The 21517-nt window shown below is 38.5% G+C and overlaps 1 protein-coding gene across 1 annotated transcript in view; it reads right to left on the bottom strand.

Moving 5' to 3' along the window:
- MAP3K7CL (MAP3K7 C-terminal like) overlaps positions 1-19637 on the bottom strand; it is a 31225-nt gene extending 11588 nt beyond the window's left edge. Inside the window, exons 1-4 of the mRNA XM_075171030.1 lie at positions 19299-19637; positions 17124-17267; positions 16498-16606; positions 7714-7772 (exon numbers count right to left, since the gene is read on the bottom strand). Coding sequence (XP_075027131.1) covers positions 7714-7772; positions 16498-16567 — 129 coding nt within the window. The 5' untranslated portion in view covers positions 16568-16606; positions 17124-17267; positions 19299-19637. The remainder of the gene's footprint in view (positions 1-7713; positions 7773-16497; positions 16607-17123; positions 17268-19298) is intronic.
- Between the last annotated feature and the right edge of the window lie 1880 nt (positions 19638-21517).

Raw genomic sequence — 21517 nt, 5'->3', positions numbered from 1 at the left:
TGCAAGGGTGAGCCAAAGTAGCATCTCTGGTATCTACCAGAGATCAGCAAACAACAAATGCGTCACAATAAAACAATTTTGAACAGTACCCAGCGGGAAAGTCCCCAAACAGTGATACTTCAAAAGAAAAAAACCTTGCTTTTGGTTCCAACTTAGTTTCCGCAAATCCAGCTGGTTTAAACCAGTTTAAAAATTAAAGCAGCATTCAGTTTCTATATTCCAGCTTCCCACTCAAAAGATATATATAGAGAGCTAAAAATTATCTAGTCATGCTGAGACTTAGTATCTAATTCCCACTTAGAACCAGTTGCTGACTTTCAAACCCCTTCCTATCATTGTTTCCTCTTGACTGTCATTTTTTCTTACATTGATATTTTATCACTCAAAATAAACTGACAACAAAAGATACAATCAGTTTACTAATATTCTGTTCATACAATTCTTTTCAATCTTGTCTGATGCTATTAAGCACTCTATCAAGAACTTTTTTTAATTTTGAGTGTATTTTTACTTTAAAATGTAAATTTGATTGTGTTTTTATATGACTAGATGACTGGACAATTTGGTTTGCTCTTTCGTAATTTTGAAGTTTCTGAGAAAGGTTTTGGAGATACTACCTACAGTGTCCATGAGTAATTTCTGGCCAGTAGGACATGCAACAGGCTTACGCATTCATTATTTAACAAACACCTCTACTGCAATCACAAGAAAAATGGAGAGACACAAGTCTGGTCAGTTCTTTGCTGCCCACCAGAAAATGCAAGCCAACACAACAGCACAGAGAAATTCTTTTACCCATTTCTAACAGCCTACTTTTTTGACATAAACAAGAGTGCAACGAATTAATGATACATCTGTTCCCACCAAGAGAAACGTTTTCAGAAGATGGCGGAGCAAACTCCTGAAAAACAAATGCAGAAAGAGAGGCAAGACTTGCTTGTTTCAAAGGGCTAACTCCAACTAGCCAGCAGACATTTACAGTATTAACATATTTCCACAGAAAAGAAAACAATAACAGAATCGTAACAGTTCCTGGACTAGCCCATACTCATCTAAATGGGAATGGGAGGAACCTGCAAAATCAGCGAGGCCAGTCCCCTGATATCAGAAGCAAATCCTGCAATTCACAGGTTTGGCCAGTTCTGTCTTAGAAAAACTAAAGTCCCCTGCCTCAGCTGTAAGACTGGCCCGGAGCCTCACCGAGGATTAGAAACATCTTTGTCATTTCCAGTTTGGTTTTGTTGAAGACAGGTGTGTATAGTCTTTTATTGTGCCAGCACTACCTTTCATTCAAATGGTCGTTCTTTGTCCTACCTTTTTTACCCCTGAGATGTACTTGTAGAGGGCTCTTACATACTTTCCAAGACCTATGTCTCGGTAAAGCTGCATTCCTCTAATTCATCCTAGGTGAAATTTCCATTTTCCCTAGCTTGTCCAAGCAGTCTTTCTCTGCTCCCCATTCCACCTGGAATGACTTTTCTGAATGCCTGTGGCCAGACCGTGGGAAGTGTTGCAGATGCTACCTGATGGCATTCCTATGGCAGAGAAAAAGAACTGGAATTCCCAGTAGAAAGCACTTTTCATCCATGAATTCTGTATACTTTTTTTTTGGTAAGAGTTGCTAGTTTACCCAGGTGACTAATTACAACAGGCCTTAATAAAGTTCAATTTGTAGCATATTTTTTTTTCACTCAGAAGCCAACAGCCATACTTTAATTTCTCCCTAAGACAGCCCGAGGTTGTTACTTCATGAAGTATCTTGCCCGTCCATAGATTAATATATATAAAAGCATACCTGCTACATAAGCAAAAAACACCCCTGCCAAAGAAAGTTATATTTAATGGCAACAGTTGCTACTTTTAATCCTACTTATTTCAGGCTTCAGTGTCATCCACCCTCATTTTCCTGTGCTGGCAAAATATGCGCATATAGCATCTCTGATTTTGTTCACAAAGCTAGTACAAAAGCTACAGCTTTCAGTGATACTGAAAGCCTATCCTACTATGCCCGATTTTCAACAAGGTCTGATTTTTTCCTTGTATTTTCTTGAATAACTCACTATGACGTTGACAAACTTTCTACAGAATCCAGCAAGTAGACACTAAGAGATCCTGCTATAGGCTATTCCCTAACTGCACGTATGTATGTACATCTTTACAAGACATACGCACTGTTTATTTAGATTTTTGTTTGGAATCCAGATATGAAAGATGTTGGAAGATGATATGCAAAGGCAGTTCATGAAGAAACAGAAAGAGCCTGAGCGGTTCTGCCTGTTTTTTAAGACAGGTTGAAGGAGCTGTTCTAATTAAAATCTTTCCTGGGGGACACAAAAGGACAGTTTTCCGTATGTTTTTTTTGCTTCATTCACATGACAAAGTGTGTTTTGCCTTGCCATATGAATATCAGCATTCCATATCCACAAAAGTTGTATAGCTGATAGTGTCACCCAAGTGTTTAAAAAGTTTAAAACAGTTTATTTTTTAATTCACCTTCGTTTGTTTGCATTTACTTTTTGGTTCTACTGTGAAAAAAAAGCAAAACTTTCTCCTGAAAAAGTTGAAGTTTAAAGAAAAATTGTATCATGCAGTTTTGCCAACTGAGCATGTGGAATCACCTGGAAGGCAGTCTTTAGCACTTGGTCTAATTAAACAGTGCTGTCTCAATTTTTGTAAATTTGGTAATTTTCAGCTAAACTATTCTGGAAAACCAGAAAGTTCAGTGCCAATATTTTGCATGTGGCCCATGTTCATTATATGGCCTTGTGTACTCTTCCATGGAAGAAACCACATTATTCCAGGCAAAAGTGATAGCTGGAATTATCACTTGCAGCTACTTTTGTTGTGCAGCTGGAACTCTTCAACCAGTTTCAGATATCTAGTCTAGAATATATCTAGTCTAGTCTAGTTTTACTACAAAAGTAAGCAGTTCTCTTTCCTCCAAACAATTCAAGTCGATTGGATGGGAGCAATTGAGAGTTTTGCTCTCCTTTCCTGAGAGATTTTCCATTCTTTTCTAACCTTAGTATGATGCTCTGGCTTTGTAAACATCCATGTCTTACATAATCTAAAATAAGATCATAGTTATCACAGCAGCATTACAGGAGACTTACCAAGTTCATAGGCAATCAAATCTAATTATAGAGTACCACGGTACTCTAGGAATTCTCTTGGAATTTAATACATATTAAAAAAATACAGCATACCCTTTAAAAATACAGTATACTTTTAAACTTTCTAAAACAATTTGTCTAACAAGAATCTTGGCAGTCAGTAGAAGAATTATTTAATAATAACCATTATTAAAGTTCCAGAGTAAACAAGGTTTCTGCTAAATGTTTGTATCACACACAACAAACTGTCCCTTTCATAACATTTTCATTACTTCTTTTGTACAGACATTTCCCACTGGAGCATGAAAAACTACCCCTTGACTTAACAAACTGGTATTATAAAAGGTTAGAGCCTTTTCTCTGTTGCAGCAATTTTATGGTCATCTAACTCCATTGATCTCAACAGATTTGTAATACAAAATATGACATAAATGCCTCTCTCAAGCTCACGATTTCATAAGAAGGGATGATAACAAATTACAGAACACCCTGTGCAGCCCTATGTGACTTGTGCTCTTCCCTCTTCAAGATCAAACTCCCAGCTGGAATAACTTTGACAGAGAAGAGGGAGGAGAACTGAGCAAGTCACAGGAAATGCTGGAAGAGGACAGACAGCACACAGAGCAGAGTAATGTGGGTACTTAACACGAGATACCTTCCTCTATATTCAGTGACCTAAACAACAAGGCCTTAGAGGCTGATGCAGGTGTCTAAATATAGCAGATAACCCGTAGTAGAGCGTCTGTCAGAGGGGCCACCACCCACTATGCAGCTAATCAAGGAAGTACCTTCCAAGGCCCAGTCCAACTTTTACGCGAGGCAAAGGTTAACGTTTCCCAATAACAAACTGACAAATGTAGCAAGCCTACCCTCGCTGCACTACCCACCACACTGCTCACGCCAGGGCGGGGGGGGAAATGACACTGAAGCCCAAATAAGCAAGTGCTTTAGCCTCATTCAAAGTGTTGCTCGTCAGTGGGAAGAGAGTGATTTCCAATACTGCAAACAAAAGGAATTGAAAGCAAGAAGTTTATTAATATGAGCTTTGCTTCACTGGTAGCATATCAGGAATTTCTTCGTAGTTTTTTTAATAATAAAGCTGCAAAAGAGACGAGGCTTTTCCTGCATATAGCTTAAACTGCTCTGTTCTCATATGCAGGGCTTTTGTGTGTGGTTAACCATACATTAATTTTTTTTTTTTTGAGTGAAAAAAGAACAAAACAAAAGCAAAACTTTTGAGTTAGAGAATTGATATTATTTTCTTACAAATTGCTTCTTGGAATTTCTTCTTCTCCGAGAGGTAGAAAAATGTAATATTCAAAAAGGTAATTGGAAAAGACAACATTTTTGGACTGAACCTAGCTAGTAGATCAGAACACTGGACTGATCATTTTTATTCTTCAAAAAGAAGCTGTAACTTTCAACTAGGATTGTCCTCTAGTAAGAGTCCTTATAGAGAATTAGGTATTTGCAGTTAATCTCCTAGAAATACCTTTTCTCTGGCCAATCCTACCTCTACCTCTGTAAAGCTGGCGCTGGTGCTTGGACAGCAGGGCTTATTACCCTGTCAGGGGGAGGCTGCACTGAACTTTGCCCTGCCATCGGATACCAGTGCCCAGGGAGTAGGTATGGCAGGATTGTGGTAGGAAAAGTGGGAACACTAGGTAATTCTGCTCAAACAGCCAAGTTGTCTGCCAGGGCCTAACATAGAAGGACAAGGGCTTGAAGCCTAAAACAGAGGTGCAAATTGCTTGGTACTCAGGCTGTGGTCTGCTGCCTGCATGCATAAAATTCTAAGGCTCTGATTTTCCAAGTCACTTGGTGAACTTACATAGCTTTCAAGCTGCTTTCAAAATCCAACCCGAAGATCAGCTAATTTGACTTTTTTGTTTGTTTGTTTTGTTTTTAAAACAGGTTTCAAAATTTTCCTTTGTATGTTTGAAATCTGGAAAGTTACTGCTTTTTTTTTTTTAAAGGACCTATTCTTATATAGCCACCTACCCTGCATTTATAGTTTGCTTCTTTAAATAAAATACAAATGCTTTTGACTGTATTTATGGCATGGTGATGAAAAACTTGTGGCTTTAAATGTGATATTTTTATTACGAAAATATGTACCAGCATTCTTACAAATTCAAGCATTTCAGGCTGCTATGCCGCAGTTGATTAAAGCATTCGTTTACATGACACTTCACGTGTGTTGCAATATACTAGTTAACTTTGGGACAGAGAAAAGCATGGATGGAATGACAAGGGACACCACCATTCAGTACTTCTGCAGGTCCTCGTGAAGCCCATGTTGTAGTTTGCTTCTGTAATGCAGAAGCTATCTGTTTCAAAGCTGGTGTGGTTACGTTAACATAAATTGCAACCACATGCTACACAGGACTGACACACCCTTAGCAGTTTGGATTATAGCAATTTAAAAAAGTAATTAATAAGAAAATGTAAATAGGTAAATTATAACTTTGTTACAGTTATTTCTTGTTTGAAATTTTAAAGCAGTATAAACATAATATAATTACATTAAATAGTTATATTTTTAAGCTGTGATCCAGATTGACAAAAGCAAGGAAATTCAAGTTTTCATTACTAACGCTAAATGCCCTGTTACCTCTGCATCAGCTCAGAACCCTGTGTTGACTTAACTGCCTCTGGTTGAACATAAAGGCATCTAAATATAAATATTCACAGAAGCTTGAAAAGCTAAAGGATGAAGCACTGCCACTAACTTTATACTTTTGAGTGGTTGAGTCAGCCAGATAGTCCTCATAAGTTATCCTTTCAACTACCTCAATATTACCAAAAAAAGTTTCTGAAAGATAATAAAAAGAACATTATCTGAATCAAAGCCTTTGACTGTTTCTTTGAATTTGTCATCATATTCAGGTCATGAGAATAAAGGAAGGTTCCCTTGAAAAAAATGTCAGGTACTTAACAGACCAAGAGGGTGTACTTAGTGGAATTGCTCTAGTGTGTACTTAAAAAACTTTTACTGAAGGGCTATTATTTATCCAGCAGAATTGAATGCTTCCAGAGGAGCAATTTCAGTCTATCATGAAATTACACATTTAGACTACATTATATGTTCCAGAAATGGGTCATAAAAGTCCTAATAAAAAAATCATCACTTGGCCTGTAAAGTACCTATATCTAACACTAGTAATTTTGTTTTTATGTACCAACAGCAGTAATGATAATCATACTTTGCTCTTTTAGAGCAGTCTTTACCCGCTGATCTCAATGCTCTTTAACAAATAAGGTAAAAATTATTAACCTCATTTCAGAGATGAGCAGAGGGACAAAGCAACTCCTCCAGGATCACACAATGTGTCACTGACAGAGTTGGAAACAGAATGCAAGTTCTTTACTTTCTGAATTGAATTATGCTTCATTGAATTTTATTGAATTATGCTTCAGCCACAAAATAATATTGCTTTTCTCAGACTGAATTCTTCCGAGGGAAAAAAGTATCAGTCGTCTTTGCTGCACTGGAAGATCAGTGGAATAAAGAGGCCAACATACTACCTTGTTCCTTTCAGCCCAAATCTTAAGTTGCTATTCATTCCTTTAATCTTTCCTAGTTATGCCTAAGGAACCTGCCCCTATTCTGAGGATTAGAGCAATAGAGCAAGAAGAGTCTCTGTCATCCGCCATTCCTTCCTCAGTCATCCTTTTGATGAGAGCAGCAGTAGAGAAAAGTCAGCAGCCCTCCAGTGTTGTCTCATTAGTTGATGGGGACAGGAAGGATGACATCATTGGACAACACAGTCTGCTAATGCCTTTCTCAATTTACACTCAGGAAACAACTGCCTTCATATTGAAATATCAGAGGAAGTCTAAATGCTCCTGGGAAACAGATGATCTGAAGTAGTTTACAAAAGCCAACAAACACTCCAGAACCGCCACAGAGGAAAGGGAAATAATCCCTGGATACAGAACTGGCTCTGTGCCTGGTGAACCATGGAGCTGCCATCAACTGCCGTCTGATTGTCCAGTATATCGGGGCTCCATTGTGCTACACTGATAAATCGGACCTGTCACAAAAGGATTCACCACTTTTATCCCGTGCTGTCTGCAGACACCTGCTGGGGCAACCGCTAGGGTTGCTGGCTATGCAGCATGAACGAGAGTAGCTTTGAGAAGGCTCTCATCTCTCCTGATGACTGGCTTTAGTTACCCAAGATTAGAGATAAGATGGCACTACAGAATATACCTTTGCACTCTCTTGGAATGCTTCAGAGAAAGCTGATCATACCGGTCTTAGCGCAGCCTGTAGGCATGAGAATATGGCTCATTCCTTCTCCCATCAAAACCACAAGAACTCCCTTCATTGCAGTGCAGCTGTGTTTTGCACAGGAATTGTAAAAAAAAAATTTTAAAAGCACGTGAGGTTGTTAAAATAGTAATTTCCCTGCAATTGGATTAAAAATGTCAAATCAATTTTTCTGCAGATCTTGAAAAGACAATGTTTTCTTCTATGGAAATATACAGTCTTATTACATGTTATTCACCTTAGTGCAACAACCAGAGTTTTTTTTATCATAACAAATCTAGTGAATGTGAAGTAGAACTGTAGTGGGGGAAAAGAAAAGTTTACCTGCAGCTGCTGATCTAGTTCTGGAAATGCCAAAGGGAAGTTTTCAGAGGAAGCATCATCTAAAACGTAAACATGATGTTAAAAGTCAATGTCTACCAAAAAGGGCATTTCAAATGATCTGTTTAATGTAGTTCTACATTGCATATATTCACAATAATATCGGGATCCTGCAAACACCTCTGCATCTGCTTATTTTTCTACCCTTGAGATACCTTAATAGACACCTTGAAAATACTAGTGGGTTGGCAATAAGAAAATGTTTAGGTGCTGGAAAGACAGAAAGCCTATTTTGTATTGCAGTGATTAAGAAACAAAACAAAGCCAGTTAGAGCAGTAGAACATGTGATAATTTAATAAAAACAATAAATCCAAACAATCTTTCTTCCTGAGCTCTCCATTACACTGCAAAGTAAAGAACCTTGTAAGGATAGCATTCTGACTACCAAAGAGTTCATTACTTGAAAGAAGGGAAAGATATCTTCCCCATCACAGCACAATGACTTATCAGGGCTAAACCAACAATAATAGAAACCTTTTCTCCCACCACCCAAAGGCAACCACAAGAACATACAAACCAGCCTGGCAACCCTGGAACTAGAAGACTGTTACCTACACAGATGTGATTAGAATGGGGAAGCTCCACAAATTTCTCCATAGTGCAAAGAAATGTCTTTACTCTAACCTGTAGATAACAGTCCTTATGGGCTAGAGTTAGTTCATTCATGACAACAAGCCAAACTGCGTTTTTATTTCTTTCTTTATTTTTAGCACAGGCTTCCAGCAAAGGTGGGACAGACTGTGCCAGTTACGTCAGTGTTGTGATGTGGACACCTGCCCACTAGTAGCTGGACTGAGATCAGAAATATGAATCATGCTTGGTAGCGTCACAGCTAGCCACTGTAATATTTCTTTCTCGGTGACTTTCACACTATCGGTTTTGCATTGGATTGTGATGACTGTTTATGTATCTCACTACAGGTTACGGGAGGTGAAGAGAAGGTTACTATTAGCTAACTTACAGCGTCAGTTATTTGTAATCTGTCAAAATTAAACAAGGATGGCTCTCATAGGAGAAAATTGCTAACATAGGTCAGATCTTGCAAACTGCTCTATGCTGGCAGACTTGTACACTACAACAAAACCCCAAGACTAAGAGGACCACATATCAAAGCAGGATTCTGAATATTCTTAAAGAGTACAGACTAGGATTTAAATTATTTGTCAAATATTTGTTATCTCTTTATCCTGCCCTCAGTGGTCATCCAGCAAAGTAAGTTAGGGGGAACAAGTAAAATAAGCAACCTTATCCGATGAAGAATAAACATACTGGCTAACATACGGCCAGAGCCTTACTTTAACTAACATAGCTAGAGCTGGGCACCTCTAAGAAAGGATGCCCAGAGAAGAAAAAAAAATACAGTGATATAGAGGGCAAAAGCAAAAGCTTTTGAACTTCCTCAGGAAACAAAGTGAAGTTCTATATTTTCATGGAGTAGGGGTCCTGCCAGTATTAACAAAAAGTCATACCTCCCCCCCCCAGCTTCATTTCTCACACCATGTCCCAAACATGTCCATTCTGGAAAATACTTAAATTGCTTTAATGGTATAGAATTGTATCATGCTGATATGCAAGTGTTTACCTTTATTTTGCTGTTGCTTTCTTCTACAATATTTAAAAATAGACTAATATTCTAAAAGAAGAAAGATGAATCATATGGCAAGGCTAAAAGGAAGGATGGAATAGGACTCAGTCTGACTAGGGGTACAGCTGCTCTACAAATATTTGGCTGAATAGCTGTTAAATATTCTGACAGAGATATTGGACCAGAGTCGTGGACAGCAGTTAAGCTGCTATTTGTTTTGACAATTCCAGCAGTACAATCTTTGGTACAGTAGCTTTAAGGAGGGACCTTGAACAATTTTAACTTAAGAAAAGCAAAGCAAAAGCAACCCCAAGAATTTTAAAGAAACATCAGGCAATAATTACTTTTTCACTGCCTTGGACATTAATAAGAAAACAAAATTAATGCAGTATCAGAATATTAGAAAATATATTGGACTATCTTCAGAAAAGAACCAATAAAAAAGTTTGGAAATACTTTAAAAAGGATGGAATAGAGAGAGAAAGTACTATAGAGGAAATCCTTTCAATAAACAGATGTTCCCTGCTTATTTTTTGAACTCAAGTGACTGAGTCAATGGTACTAAAAATAGAACATATTGGTATCCTAACCATTATGGCATACCATAGTACATTTTGTAATGGGCCTGCCCTAGCATCTATTGAACAGCTGCTAGGGTTTTTTTTAGTTATGATAGTTTAAGACTTGTTTAAATCATCATCTGATGTGCAGAACATCATCGAGAAAAGTTGGGGCCTTCAGTGGCTTGAAATTTTTCCGAGTTCCTAATTCTCTTAGGCTCCTCTGAAATTTTCAGCTGAAGTATTTAGTTTACAAAAATTAACAGAAATCTTCACAGCTAACTGCAAGCTTGTTTTCCACAAAAAGAACAACAAAAAACTTTCCCCACAGCTTCCAGTGAAATAAATTACTGCATCAGGTCAGTCTGTAGTTCACTGTTGTCAAAGTAACAACCACAACAATAACAATAAAAATCACTTGGTAAAAACTAAACACGTTTAGATTTCACACAAGGGGAAAGCAAATGATAGCAGTCATTCGTCTCCTAAAACTTTTTGAGGATGTTTTCAGAAAGTCAAGAGGGAAGATATAAACTTTTGCATTTTCTTCCAAAATAATCACTATTGCCCTTACAGGCTTGAATACTGGGTGTTACGCAGGAGATCAGACAAAATCACATTGGCTTCTAGCCTTAAAAATCTGAGGCTCTAAAAAACAGAAACAGTGAAAATGTCTGAAATGTCAAAGAAAATACTCTGAAGATCAAAACACTCTCATAACTATCTCCTTACCTGTCTGTATTTGTTCTTTTCTATTCTACATCTCCTTAACTAGACAACAGAATTCAGAAATATCTCTTTTTCTCCTTTTCTCAATTTATTATCAATAATTACTGAGTACCTAGATTGTTCTAAGGAATCACTGATATAATCAAAGACCCCCTTTATAATAAAGTTAAAAAGGCTTTTCTGTACCACAAAACCCTGGAAATAATTAGGCTGATTCTTCACCAGATACAAACAGCATCTCACCCCTGTGGTCACTATTTTACTGCTCCCTTCCCTGTCACTCATAAAGAAAAAGGATTTATAATTCAAGCTGGTTGTTGAAAACATATTTTGTTTAAAAATAAAAATATAAAAAAATCAGAGACTGCAACTTGCTGCACCCGAAAATGAGTCAAGATTCTGGTCAAAAGAAAACAAGAAAGGAGGAAAAACATGCACGTGAATGTTATGACCATCCCAGCAAACTCAACAGCAGTAATCTGTGATGTGAAAGAGTCAGATCACAGCCATCTAAGTTAAAGTATCTGTTGCACGACTTCTAAATGAGTAGCACTTCCTGACTTCCCATAGATCCCCAAACTAATTTTGAAGGTCTATATTTAAAAGTTCACTAAAGGTAAAGACCTGTACTCTGATTACAAGATGACAGTTGATGGCTTTTTAACCAAAGACTTAGTTCATGTGTATGGAATAGTTTGACTTTCATGTTTGTTTCATCAGGTTCATACATTCGCTGTGCTTGTTGCTGAAAACTGTCATTATAACAGAGAGCACCTGAGGGAGGTTCTCCAGGGAAATCACTTCCTCCTCTTGCTTTCCATTCAGTCTGGCTGAGACAGAACCAGCTCTCTGACCATTCCTACAGCAAAAGTAACAACATAACAAAACAACAAGCTCCCTAAGCATGCTGCCCAGCCAACGCACCTTCATGCTGAAATGACGTGATGGGCAGCTTTATGTAAAGACAGCAAGGCTAAGCTGCTCAACCTTCACTGTCCAGCTGAGCTCTTGTCTCTATGCTGATAGCACCTATTAATACAAACATGAGATGGGCTTCTAATGTGTGGTACAGAGATCCACAGAAGCCACCTGATTTAGAAGGCTGAACAGTATTAAAACGGATTGTCTTCATACAAAAAGCTTACTACTGATCGGTGATGTCCTGATGCATTCAGTCCCCTGATATATGCTAATGTTGCACATTTGAGAATGAATCATGCCTTCGGGAAAGCTTCACTTATTTAATCATGTTATGGCCTTCTGGAGATTCAGATAGCCCAGACCTCCATCGTGTAGATGAACAAGCGAAACCTTTCACACTTTGCTGTCCGACTGACACAATGGTACAATGAAGCGTAACACCTCAGTCTCTTCCTACGTGGCTGCTCCATTTAGCTGAACTGTGGGCTACAGTCAATAGTTAATAAATAAATACTTTAAGAACAACCTCTGATTTACTTGCAGTATAAACTCGCAAATCACAGTTTCTCTAGGATCTTCACAAAGATAGACAGAAATAGAACATAAAAATTTAAATGTGTTGAAAGCACATTAAGGTTGCTAAATCAAGCACTCAAAATTTAGGAAATGCCAATCACAGCTCTGCTTCCTTGAGTAACTGAGTTATGATCCAGTCTTTAATTATACACTCAGGTACTATTTTTTTCTCCTACATGCGTGGGCAAGTGTATTCAGATCTCTTCCTCCTAAATTATGGAATTAAATTGGTAACATAAGTAGGCTGTTATCCTGTATGTGGATCAGCCCTTACACAGGAAAATTGCTCAAACTCAACTGCAAGCACTGCAACTCGCAGCAGGATAACACCGGCAAACTGTGTATCGGGGTCCAGTCTTGGCCCTAGGAGGGCAGTGAGATCCAGCAGCTCCAGCCCTGGTTACTGACAGACAAGCATAGAGCCATTGAATTTGTCCTGGAAGGCTGTGTGGCTAAGTGACTGCGACTTGGCACTGCTGCGTGAAGCTCCTGGGCTTCTATTCACAGCCCTGCCTGACGTGACCTTACACAACCTCGCAGTTACCTCACTCGTAAAATAGTGGGGAATGGTCACTGCCTGACCCAGGAATAGGCTATGAAGGCTTGCTCAATAATAAGGGTTGTGGACCTCCCAAAAAGAGCAACGGCCCATTACAGAAGAGATAAGAGCAAAGCCCTCCTACTCCATATACCTTCACCTAAGCCTAAAGCATCCTCTGATGAACGCACAGCCACTATCCCTTTGAGGGTATCTCACCTAAGTTCCTGTCTAACTTGCCAAAGATCAAGCCACTTACTTGTAGGTTGGGTGTAGTTTTAGAAAACTAGCTATGTAAATTTTAGCCATATATTTTAGCAATCCCCACTGGTTTTCAACCAATACATTATCTGCTGGAAAGCCTCTGTTGCCATTACAAGCAAAATGAGGATGGACTAGGGATTTGAAGGTTGTTATTGAAGAAGCAACCATTGCTAAACAGTCTTGCATGATCAATTATAAAAGCAAAAACTTCTTCATGGTCACTAGGACAACAAAGGCATAAAGAGGAGTAAAATAAGTCATTTGCTATGCTTGCAAAAATACTACACTGTTCCACTGTCTGTCAGTTTCATTAGAAGATGTATATTTTGCCTTTGTTATCAGTGATTTTTCTGGAGAGTGCTATCAGAGGTAGACTAACTTCAAACAAAAGAAATTACTAAGAATTTCAAAACCAGTCATTTATCACCACACGTCACTAGCAGAATTTTCAAGCTAGATTCAAGCGTTTATTCTAGGAGGGAAGGTGAAGAGATGTTTACCTATAAAGCTTCCCTTACACAAAACAAATCCACTTGTCTAAATTTAATAAAGTTCCTGTTATAATCATTCTATCTCAATATGTTCAGTAAATAAGAGTTAGTGACATGAATTAGGACATACTGAATTTCATTGGTTTAATTAAATTGATGTTGATAAACTACAATGAACTTTCTATTTGGGAACACTTATGTAAATTTTGGAACACCGTATTCAGTTTAACTTGCATTAGTTTCAAGTGATACAAGATAGGCTGAAATAATATGTTTCAAATTCATCAATTTAAAACGGTACCTTAGGTCAAACTGGTGCAATACGGTGTGCAGACACACCCTGGGAAACCTACGTTTGATGGCAGCTTAGTGAACTTGTGTAAAAGAGCCAAACATAGATATCTATATATACAGGAATAAGAGACACACAATAAAACTGTCTTCTTATATAGCACTCGCTGATGGGCTGCTCCTGAGACTTTTAAGGAACTGGTTAGCCTACTTTCACATTAAAAATACTGCACGAAGCTAGCCAGGATTTCAGTCATCAGGTGTTGATTGACAACGTAACACAATTAAATTATTTCTTGTACACTCAGGATAAGCCAGCTCTGCTCTTGCAGGACAGTTAACACAAAGTAGTCTCTTCTCATGAGTTGAGAGCAGTTTCTCCTTTCGCTGCTCCTCACACCCAGTGCTTGGTTACAATCCTAGCCTGTGAGATAATCACCACCCAGAAGAAACATTCCATTTCCCCTTTTTATATCTAGTTATGCTGCCAGTTCCTCCTAGTAAGCAGTTGTACAGCCCCCGGAAGGAGAATGCAGCCTTACTTGGTGAAAACTGTCACTGTGCCTTTCAAGTGAGGTAAAATTTAAGGAAAAGCTTAAGTCAAACAGATTCCCTCACCACTTAGCCCTGGTGAAGGACTTTTTGTATATACCCTAGCAGTACACAAGCCTCACTGATGCTTTATTATCATCACACTTACAGCAGGTAATTCTTGTTTGAACTGAAAACAAATATCATTGTCAAGGAGAAAAAAATATTAAAGAAATATAAAAGAATAAGGAGAAAAGAAAAGCCAAGTATGGAATACCTAAAGGTCTATGCGTTAAACATTTTTGCAGCTCATCTTAAAAACAACAGTGTTAAATACTTATTTGTACTCTCTTGATACAACAATGGTTTGCTGGAAATTTTTGAACCTGATAAAAGTTTATTTCCTTTGCCTTCTTTACATATATCAAATATAATAACCATGTTCAGCCTTACCACAAAGAGCAAGAGCAGAATTCCTGTGACGTGGTAAAACAGTACGCGGATCTAGACCTCCTGGTAGCCCCCAAGGGGATGTGATGCAGAGGAGAACATGGCACTCACTTTACCGGTTGCTATTTAGTTTTACCAGTACTTGCAGAGATTCTCGATTGCATACTGCAGGAACACTTGTATATATACAATAAAGGACTCAAAATTACGGAAAAGTTTAACAAAATGTAGCAGAAAAAGATTATCTTTCTGTAACTGAGTTTCTCTAAATGTTAAGAAAAAGGCTGGAATTATTAGCAGGATAGAAAAGTAAAAAATAAAATATGATGCAATGTTAAGGAAGCTAGGCTTCCTGCCTTTCATGTCCTCTTCTTCCAAGCTATTCACAACCTTGTCATTTCCTACTGCCGTCTCTTGTCACAAACCACTCTACCCTCTTTAATTTTCCCAGGTCTCAGCTTTCCCTGACTTGTTTTCAGTGTCTCACATAAGCATTCTTTTTCCATAATTTGTAAGAGCACTCCCCTTCTTTTACATCTCTCTTCAAGACCTATCTTTGCCATAATTCCTGTAAGAAATTTACCATGTTACTATATCTTGAGAGATGAGAATGATTCATTATTACTTTTTGTAACAAAAATGTAATTACCAGATTATTTTAATTTATGAAAAAAGGGCACATAGATAGCCACATGTGCTTCTTTATATTCCTTGTCCCAATCTTTACGTGTCACTCATCTTTATGAGCTGAAAGTTATGTGCAATAATATATGAAAATGTTTGGTTTTAAATTCCCTTGCATAGGGGATGAGATTCTACTTCAGGCTTGTAGCTGCAAATTAATATTACACAACAATTATCTAGGAAAGATAGTGTATATTCTAAAATATTTTTTAAATGAGAAAATTGTGTTCAAGCTGAGTATCTATTCACACAAGCTCAGGAAGCGGCCTCACACATAACCCTACAATGCATACCGTCCCATAAAGCACTCATCAGCAGTGGGTTTCAGACATTGTTATCAGAGATCCTTGTATTTCATGCCACAAACACATCTCAACCCTGACTTCAGGCACTCACCTTTAGCAACAGCACAGCCAAATTTTTTTGGGATGCTTCCCAGCTTCCGATTTACTTTATTTCATTCTGACTTTTACTGTTTGGCAACAGCTCTCTAGACCTTAATAATATTTAAGGTGCAAACTAATAATATTCGTCTATTCCAAAGGCCAATGGGTCCATGTATGTACAGGGTATGTCTGGGGAAATTAATGCTCAATAAGCACTAGCTGACAGGATAAACGTCAATGAAATTTCTGCTGCTCTTTCTCAGGGAACATGCCATGTGGGGCATCCGTTTCCTGAAGCCTTTCACCAAGCTAGGCACGTGCGGCACTTTCCGACCTTCCTGCTGAAGGGAAAGTCTCTTCCTGCTCTAGCCTCATCCTCAGTACAAAATGTCCTTTTACTTTTCTTGTTTTAAAATTCCTTAAAATCAGTCACACTGCATATGCAAGTAAATTTGATAGTTAATTACAGTCCTAAGTATATTCCACAAACCACTGAAAGAAAGCTAAGATCTAAACTGTCAGTCTAGGGGTTTTAGTCTAATGAAATTGTTAATGGAAACATTAAAAGTTATCAGACAGGAAAACTGATCACACGCTATCACTCAGGAAAAAAATCCACCCATAACACTGGACTTCATTTGATACTGTAAACACTGGTAAGAACATGTAAAATTAAAAGCAATTATTTCATTGTGGTTTACTCCATAAATTAAACTGTACCTGGGGAGTCATTCAGGCTGAAGGCAATTCGTACTGGCTTATCAGCAGGTACCCTGGCGGTGGTGATCATGTGGGCACTTGAGTCAATGCTTTTACTTGTTTGTTCCAGCTGCAATAATACAAACAATATATTTATTACAGAGCATGTGACACCATTCAACAAATGAGTTTTAATGCTTATCATGCATTCACAGCTATCTTTTTCATTCTAGCTAAGCAACGTTTAGAATCAAAGTCAAGGGAGCGCCATTTCACTTTTCCATTTAAAAAGGATTCAAGTGAAATTCAGTGCAGAGACTGCCTTTCTTTTGCTATTTACAGATTAGAAAGAATGATGGCAAAGGAAGCTTCCCCTCTCCTCACCTGCTTGCTCCCCGCCATTGCCCCTTCAGCAAGCCTTGACTCGTGGCAATGCTGCCTGGTTCTGAAGGTGAAGAAGGAAGAAGGGGTGGGGAGTTGAGAGTAACATGACCCCAAGCCTGCCATGTGATTGGAAACGTGCACACCACTCCACATGGTGTCAATGAGGAGGCACCCATCCTCCTACCTTCCACCCATACTCCCCCAGTCGAACTGTGCCTGATAGTCACACACTTAATGGTCAGAAAGTTACTGGGTCTCCAAACCTTGATGGTGATTCTTCAGTGGAACTCTGTGCAGGTGTAGGGGTCTGTCTGCATGGGTTTGACTCCCGGATTGGGACCTTATTCAGTCCTCGGTCTTTCTTCTGAGACCACCAACTCCAAAAGTGGTTTTACTGAGATGAAACCCTGTCCATTAAGAAAACTGCTAGTTCATTTCAAGCAGGGCACTAAAAGCAGCAGAAGAATTAGCTACTACTGATCTGTAATGGTATAACTAAAGCATCTCTGAACACTCCAAAGTTGTACTCAGAGCTCTACCATGTATATTTAACCTTTTGAATGAGCAGTTTTGGTTAAACTCTGTTAAATAGCTGAAAGCAAACTTAATCTTCTTGTATACCTAGCACAAGGTTGCTAAAATTCGCAGATATTAATCTTCTGATTAACTCCATATGTGGAGAACGTGAAGTCACTGGGACTTCATGCACGCAAAAGATCTGCCCATAAAGAAATTATTTTAGGACTGAAGACTATGCTATCCAGAGTGCATTGTATCCATACCAACTATGTGGACAATTACCAGAGTAGCTTTTAAATTACCATAAAAACTCCTCAGTCAATTAGAAACCAAGTTCTTCAGGTAAATACAAATAATTCATTAAAAGTTGTACCACATGTCAATAGACAACACAGCATTTAGCTAGTGAAAACAAAAGACAGTTTCCTAAGCCAATAGTCTTGCAGTTTTTCAGTAAAGTAGCTATTGCATTGCACAGAAATCCCAACAACTCATTCTAATTTACACTTAATTATTTGGCAATCTCAGAAAGTCAATAGAACAGAACTCAGGATTATAATCTTCCTCGGTGATGCACAAGTGAATCAAATTCTTCCCTGGCATCACTGCCTTGCAATCAGTGGAAGAGCATCAACTTTGCATTTGGCCCATTAATTTCAGCTTTTCTTTTTTATTTGCTTTTTCTGCCTTAATATTTAGCTAGCAGAGTGATATGGTTACGCTGTAGCACTGCCACACAAGAAATTATTTGAAGTGCATAATCTTTTCTTAAAATAACAACAAATACTCTAAAATCATTACTTTGATTAAATCTTATTTGGAGCTGAGAGTGTCTCTTTCTACTAATACATAAAGGATATCAGATATCGTTTTTTATTCTCCATTACTAATAATCAAGACACACAAAAATTGAACTGATATGTATTGGGCAGAGACAATAAACTGCTGCAGTGTATGTTTTTGGACTGAGGAAAAGATCCTGGAGTCAACTGAAATATTCTATTTTTAAGTGCATTGCATTAGACTGAATAATTTTTACCTTCTGAGCATTATTGATCTCTTTTTTCCCCCAGACCCTCACTTTATAAGAAACATCTGAGACATCTAATTGTTTTTAAAAAAACAAGAGAACTACTGATCCAAAATTCTTTATCATATTTCCTTTCCATACCTCCTAATACAAGGTAAAGAAAAAAAAAAAAAAAAAAGAAGAGATTTTAAATGATAAGCACATCCTTGAAACAAGGCTGTTCATCATTCCGTGTTGGTGGTACACATTCCCCTGACATCTGCTTACTCTCTCAAGTGGTATTCCACATAACAGTATACTTAACATCTCGTATCATAGCCTAAGAAATTAAAATGATGCATTCTGCTAGAGGTTTTAAAGTTGCCATAACAATATTGCTAGGAGTAAAATCAATACCCTTTCAATAAGCAATGGTGAATTCTATCATAACACAAAAGAGTGTTTTCATTTTATTGCAATCCACAAAAAGAAATCTCATCTTTATACGCAGCAATTACCCTGTTATCTGTTTTTTTTTATCTTGCATTTATCCCTCCACTCCTTTTTGTGCGGAATCTTCAAGCTCTTCATCACAAAAAGCAATCAAAGGGAACAGAGAGGGATGGAAGCAGCCAGTGTGCAAATGAGGTGATACAGGAAGCACGCAGACCGACTGCTCCCAATTCCCCACCTGCTTTCTCCATGCATGAAGAACAATATCTCTGTAGACAGAGATGAGGGTGAGTGGGCAACCTGGAATTTAACAAGGTTTAATGAACAGCTCCCTTCTTCACAACAATTGCCTACAGAACTGGCTGCTGCTTCTCCATAAAAAATCTGCAGCAGAACTCAGATTAAGTGCTGTTACAGCTCTATCGATTTAGTTCAGTTTTCACACCTGTTGCCTTACCTCACTTAGCGGAGTGTCTGCACTTGTATAATCCAGGGCCAGCCACTGCCTTGGCTTGTCGTTGCCTTTATGGAGTAAAGCTTCAATAAAAGAAAAGGCTGCACCTGCTGCATAGCAACAAACTGACAAGGTCTGAGAAGCTGAGACAGCTGTCAGGGCAACATGCTGCTACCTGCACTTCCCATAGGCTTTGCTGTCCCAAAAGATCACCCTTTTCCGCTTTTCTCCACAATTCCGCTTTTCCTTCCTCTCCTTGCCAGTGACGAGGGATTATGATGCTGTCACGCTTCAGGGAGGAAAAAATCCTTCTGTCACAGGCATTATTAAGCAGCAAACTGTGGCGAGCCCAAGATTTTTAATTCATTAGTCCTGGCAAACCTAAAATACAAACAGACTTGCTTCATAGGACAGGAATGTTTTCAGCATGACCCAATCAGTGTCTGTGTCTATTCCAGCAAACTGGCAAAGATAGCATGACTCCAGTCAGCAAAAATGTCTGCGGCTCCAATCAGCTTGGGCTGACACTGCCAACTTGGACTGGCTACAAGCGAACTATCAAATGATAGCAGCGACTATCAAAGTTAACAACAAGGGATGGGCTTGGCGTGTTAGGCTAGGTTCATGTTGGCTTTGGTGAAGCCAGGCTTGTCTAATAGCAGACGATAGCTTTGCGCTTCGGAGGAGGCAACGGGCAAATTTCAGAATGCGTACGCTGTGAAAGCAGATGTATTTATAGATGAGCTGGTGACGGCAGTGATAGCTGATGCTGACTAAATAAGAGATTTGACTGAACTCACAGGATTTCCTAGTGCGATTTCGGATAGCTTTTGCCAGTTCTGAAACTACAGGCAAGCAATTAATAGATAAATCTTGAAGTATCACAAGAGGGTTGAATTTTTTCAGCTTAAACTTTTATTTTCTGTAGCTGTGTCACAGCACATGTACTGCCTACATGACTTCTTTGAATGACTGCTATCACAGTCATTAAAACAAATGGAGAAAAATGGAGAACAATTATGGAATGATTATACAGAATATCTTCATATTTATTGTCCTGTGCTTGAAAAGGGGGTTCTCCTCCTTTTATATTTCAAAATGTATTTTGAAGGTATATTTTATATTTTTAAATTCCAGATGGAAAAGGTTTATCCAACCCAGATCTCTGGTATAGGCACACTGCTAGATTCTCTTGGCTCAGCTGAGTTAGAGACGTTGCAGGAAAAATAGAGGCGTGAAGGTCTGAAGTAAAATTTTCATCCTTCCTCATCCCCTCACCTTCTGGCCATAGCCCAGGATTGATCTAATCAGTGCAAATCTCAGGAAGCCAGCCATCACCCTTGTGGCCTCAAAAGACCTTTTTCGTACTTTGAAATGACTAAACTGCAAAGATATTCTACCCACATTGCCTTTCCCCCAGCAATGACCTGGGAGGGTATCAGACAGCTACACCATTAGTTAGGTATCTGGTGAGGCTGTTTTTTTAACTGCAGTGATTTCAGAGCAGACTGCCCCAAAGAGTTAGTGAAAAGCAGGACTGCACCTCTGACTATGCTGACTATTTTCTCTTTTCTTGATGTGTTTCTGAAAAGATTGAGGGCTGCTCCCTACATGTTTCCTTTGGAAGGGGAGGGAGAGAGATTTGTCTCTAATCACAACCATTATTACTAATAATGCAGCTCAGTACCATCAGCAGTTGATATTGATCTCCAGCTCCAGGTCCAATTACTGTGAAATTATTTGTTTGAAGATACAGAAAATCCTGGCTCCAGTGAAGTCACTAAGAATATTCTGCTTCAGTTTCCATGGAGCCAGGGTTTCCCGCAAATTGTAAGATCCTGTTCTGCTGTGTATGGACAGATGGTATTTAGATGGTATAAGTGCCTTCATTACATGCCATTACAGTAAAGCCTAAAAAAGGCTCTCTACGTAAAATCTTAAGACATGCAAAATCTTCAGTAGCCATGACAGCAAGGGTCTTGGACAGAAATGATGGCTGAATAGCCCAGGGGTGTTTTTTCCAGATGGCTCTGACACTCCACAATTCCAGACTGACACTTCAGTTGTACTCAGTTTAAATAGTATGTGCATTTGCAAATTGAATTCATAATCATTTTATGTTTTTATCCATTGTATACATGTTTTTTAAATGTCAGTGTTTCTAGTTAAATCTGTATTATTATACACACTTCACAAAAGAAGGTGGAATCACCTGTACTTCG

This window comes from Calonectris borealis, chromosome 1 (assembly GCF_964195595.1).
Source record: "Calonectris borealis chromosome 1, bCalBor7.hap1.2, whole genome shotgun sequence".
NCBI lineage: Eukaryota > Metazoa > Chordata > Aves > Procellariiformes > Procellariidae > Calonectris > Calonectris borealis.
This window is presented reverse-complemented; position numbering and strand designations above follow the sequence as displayed.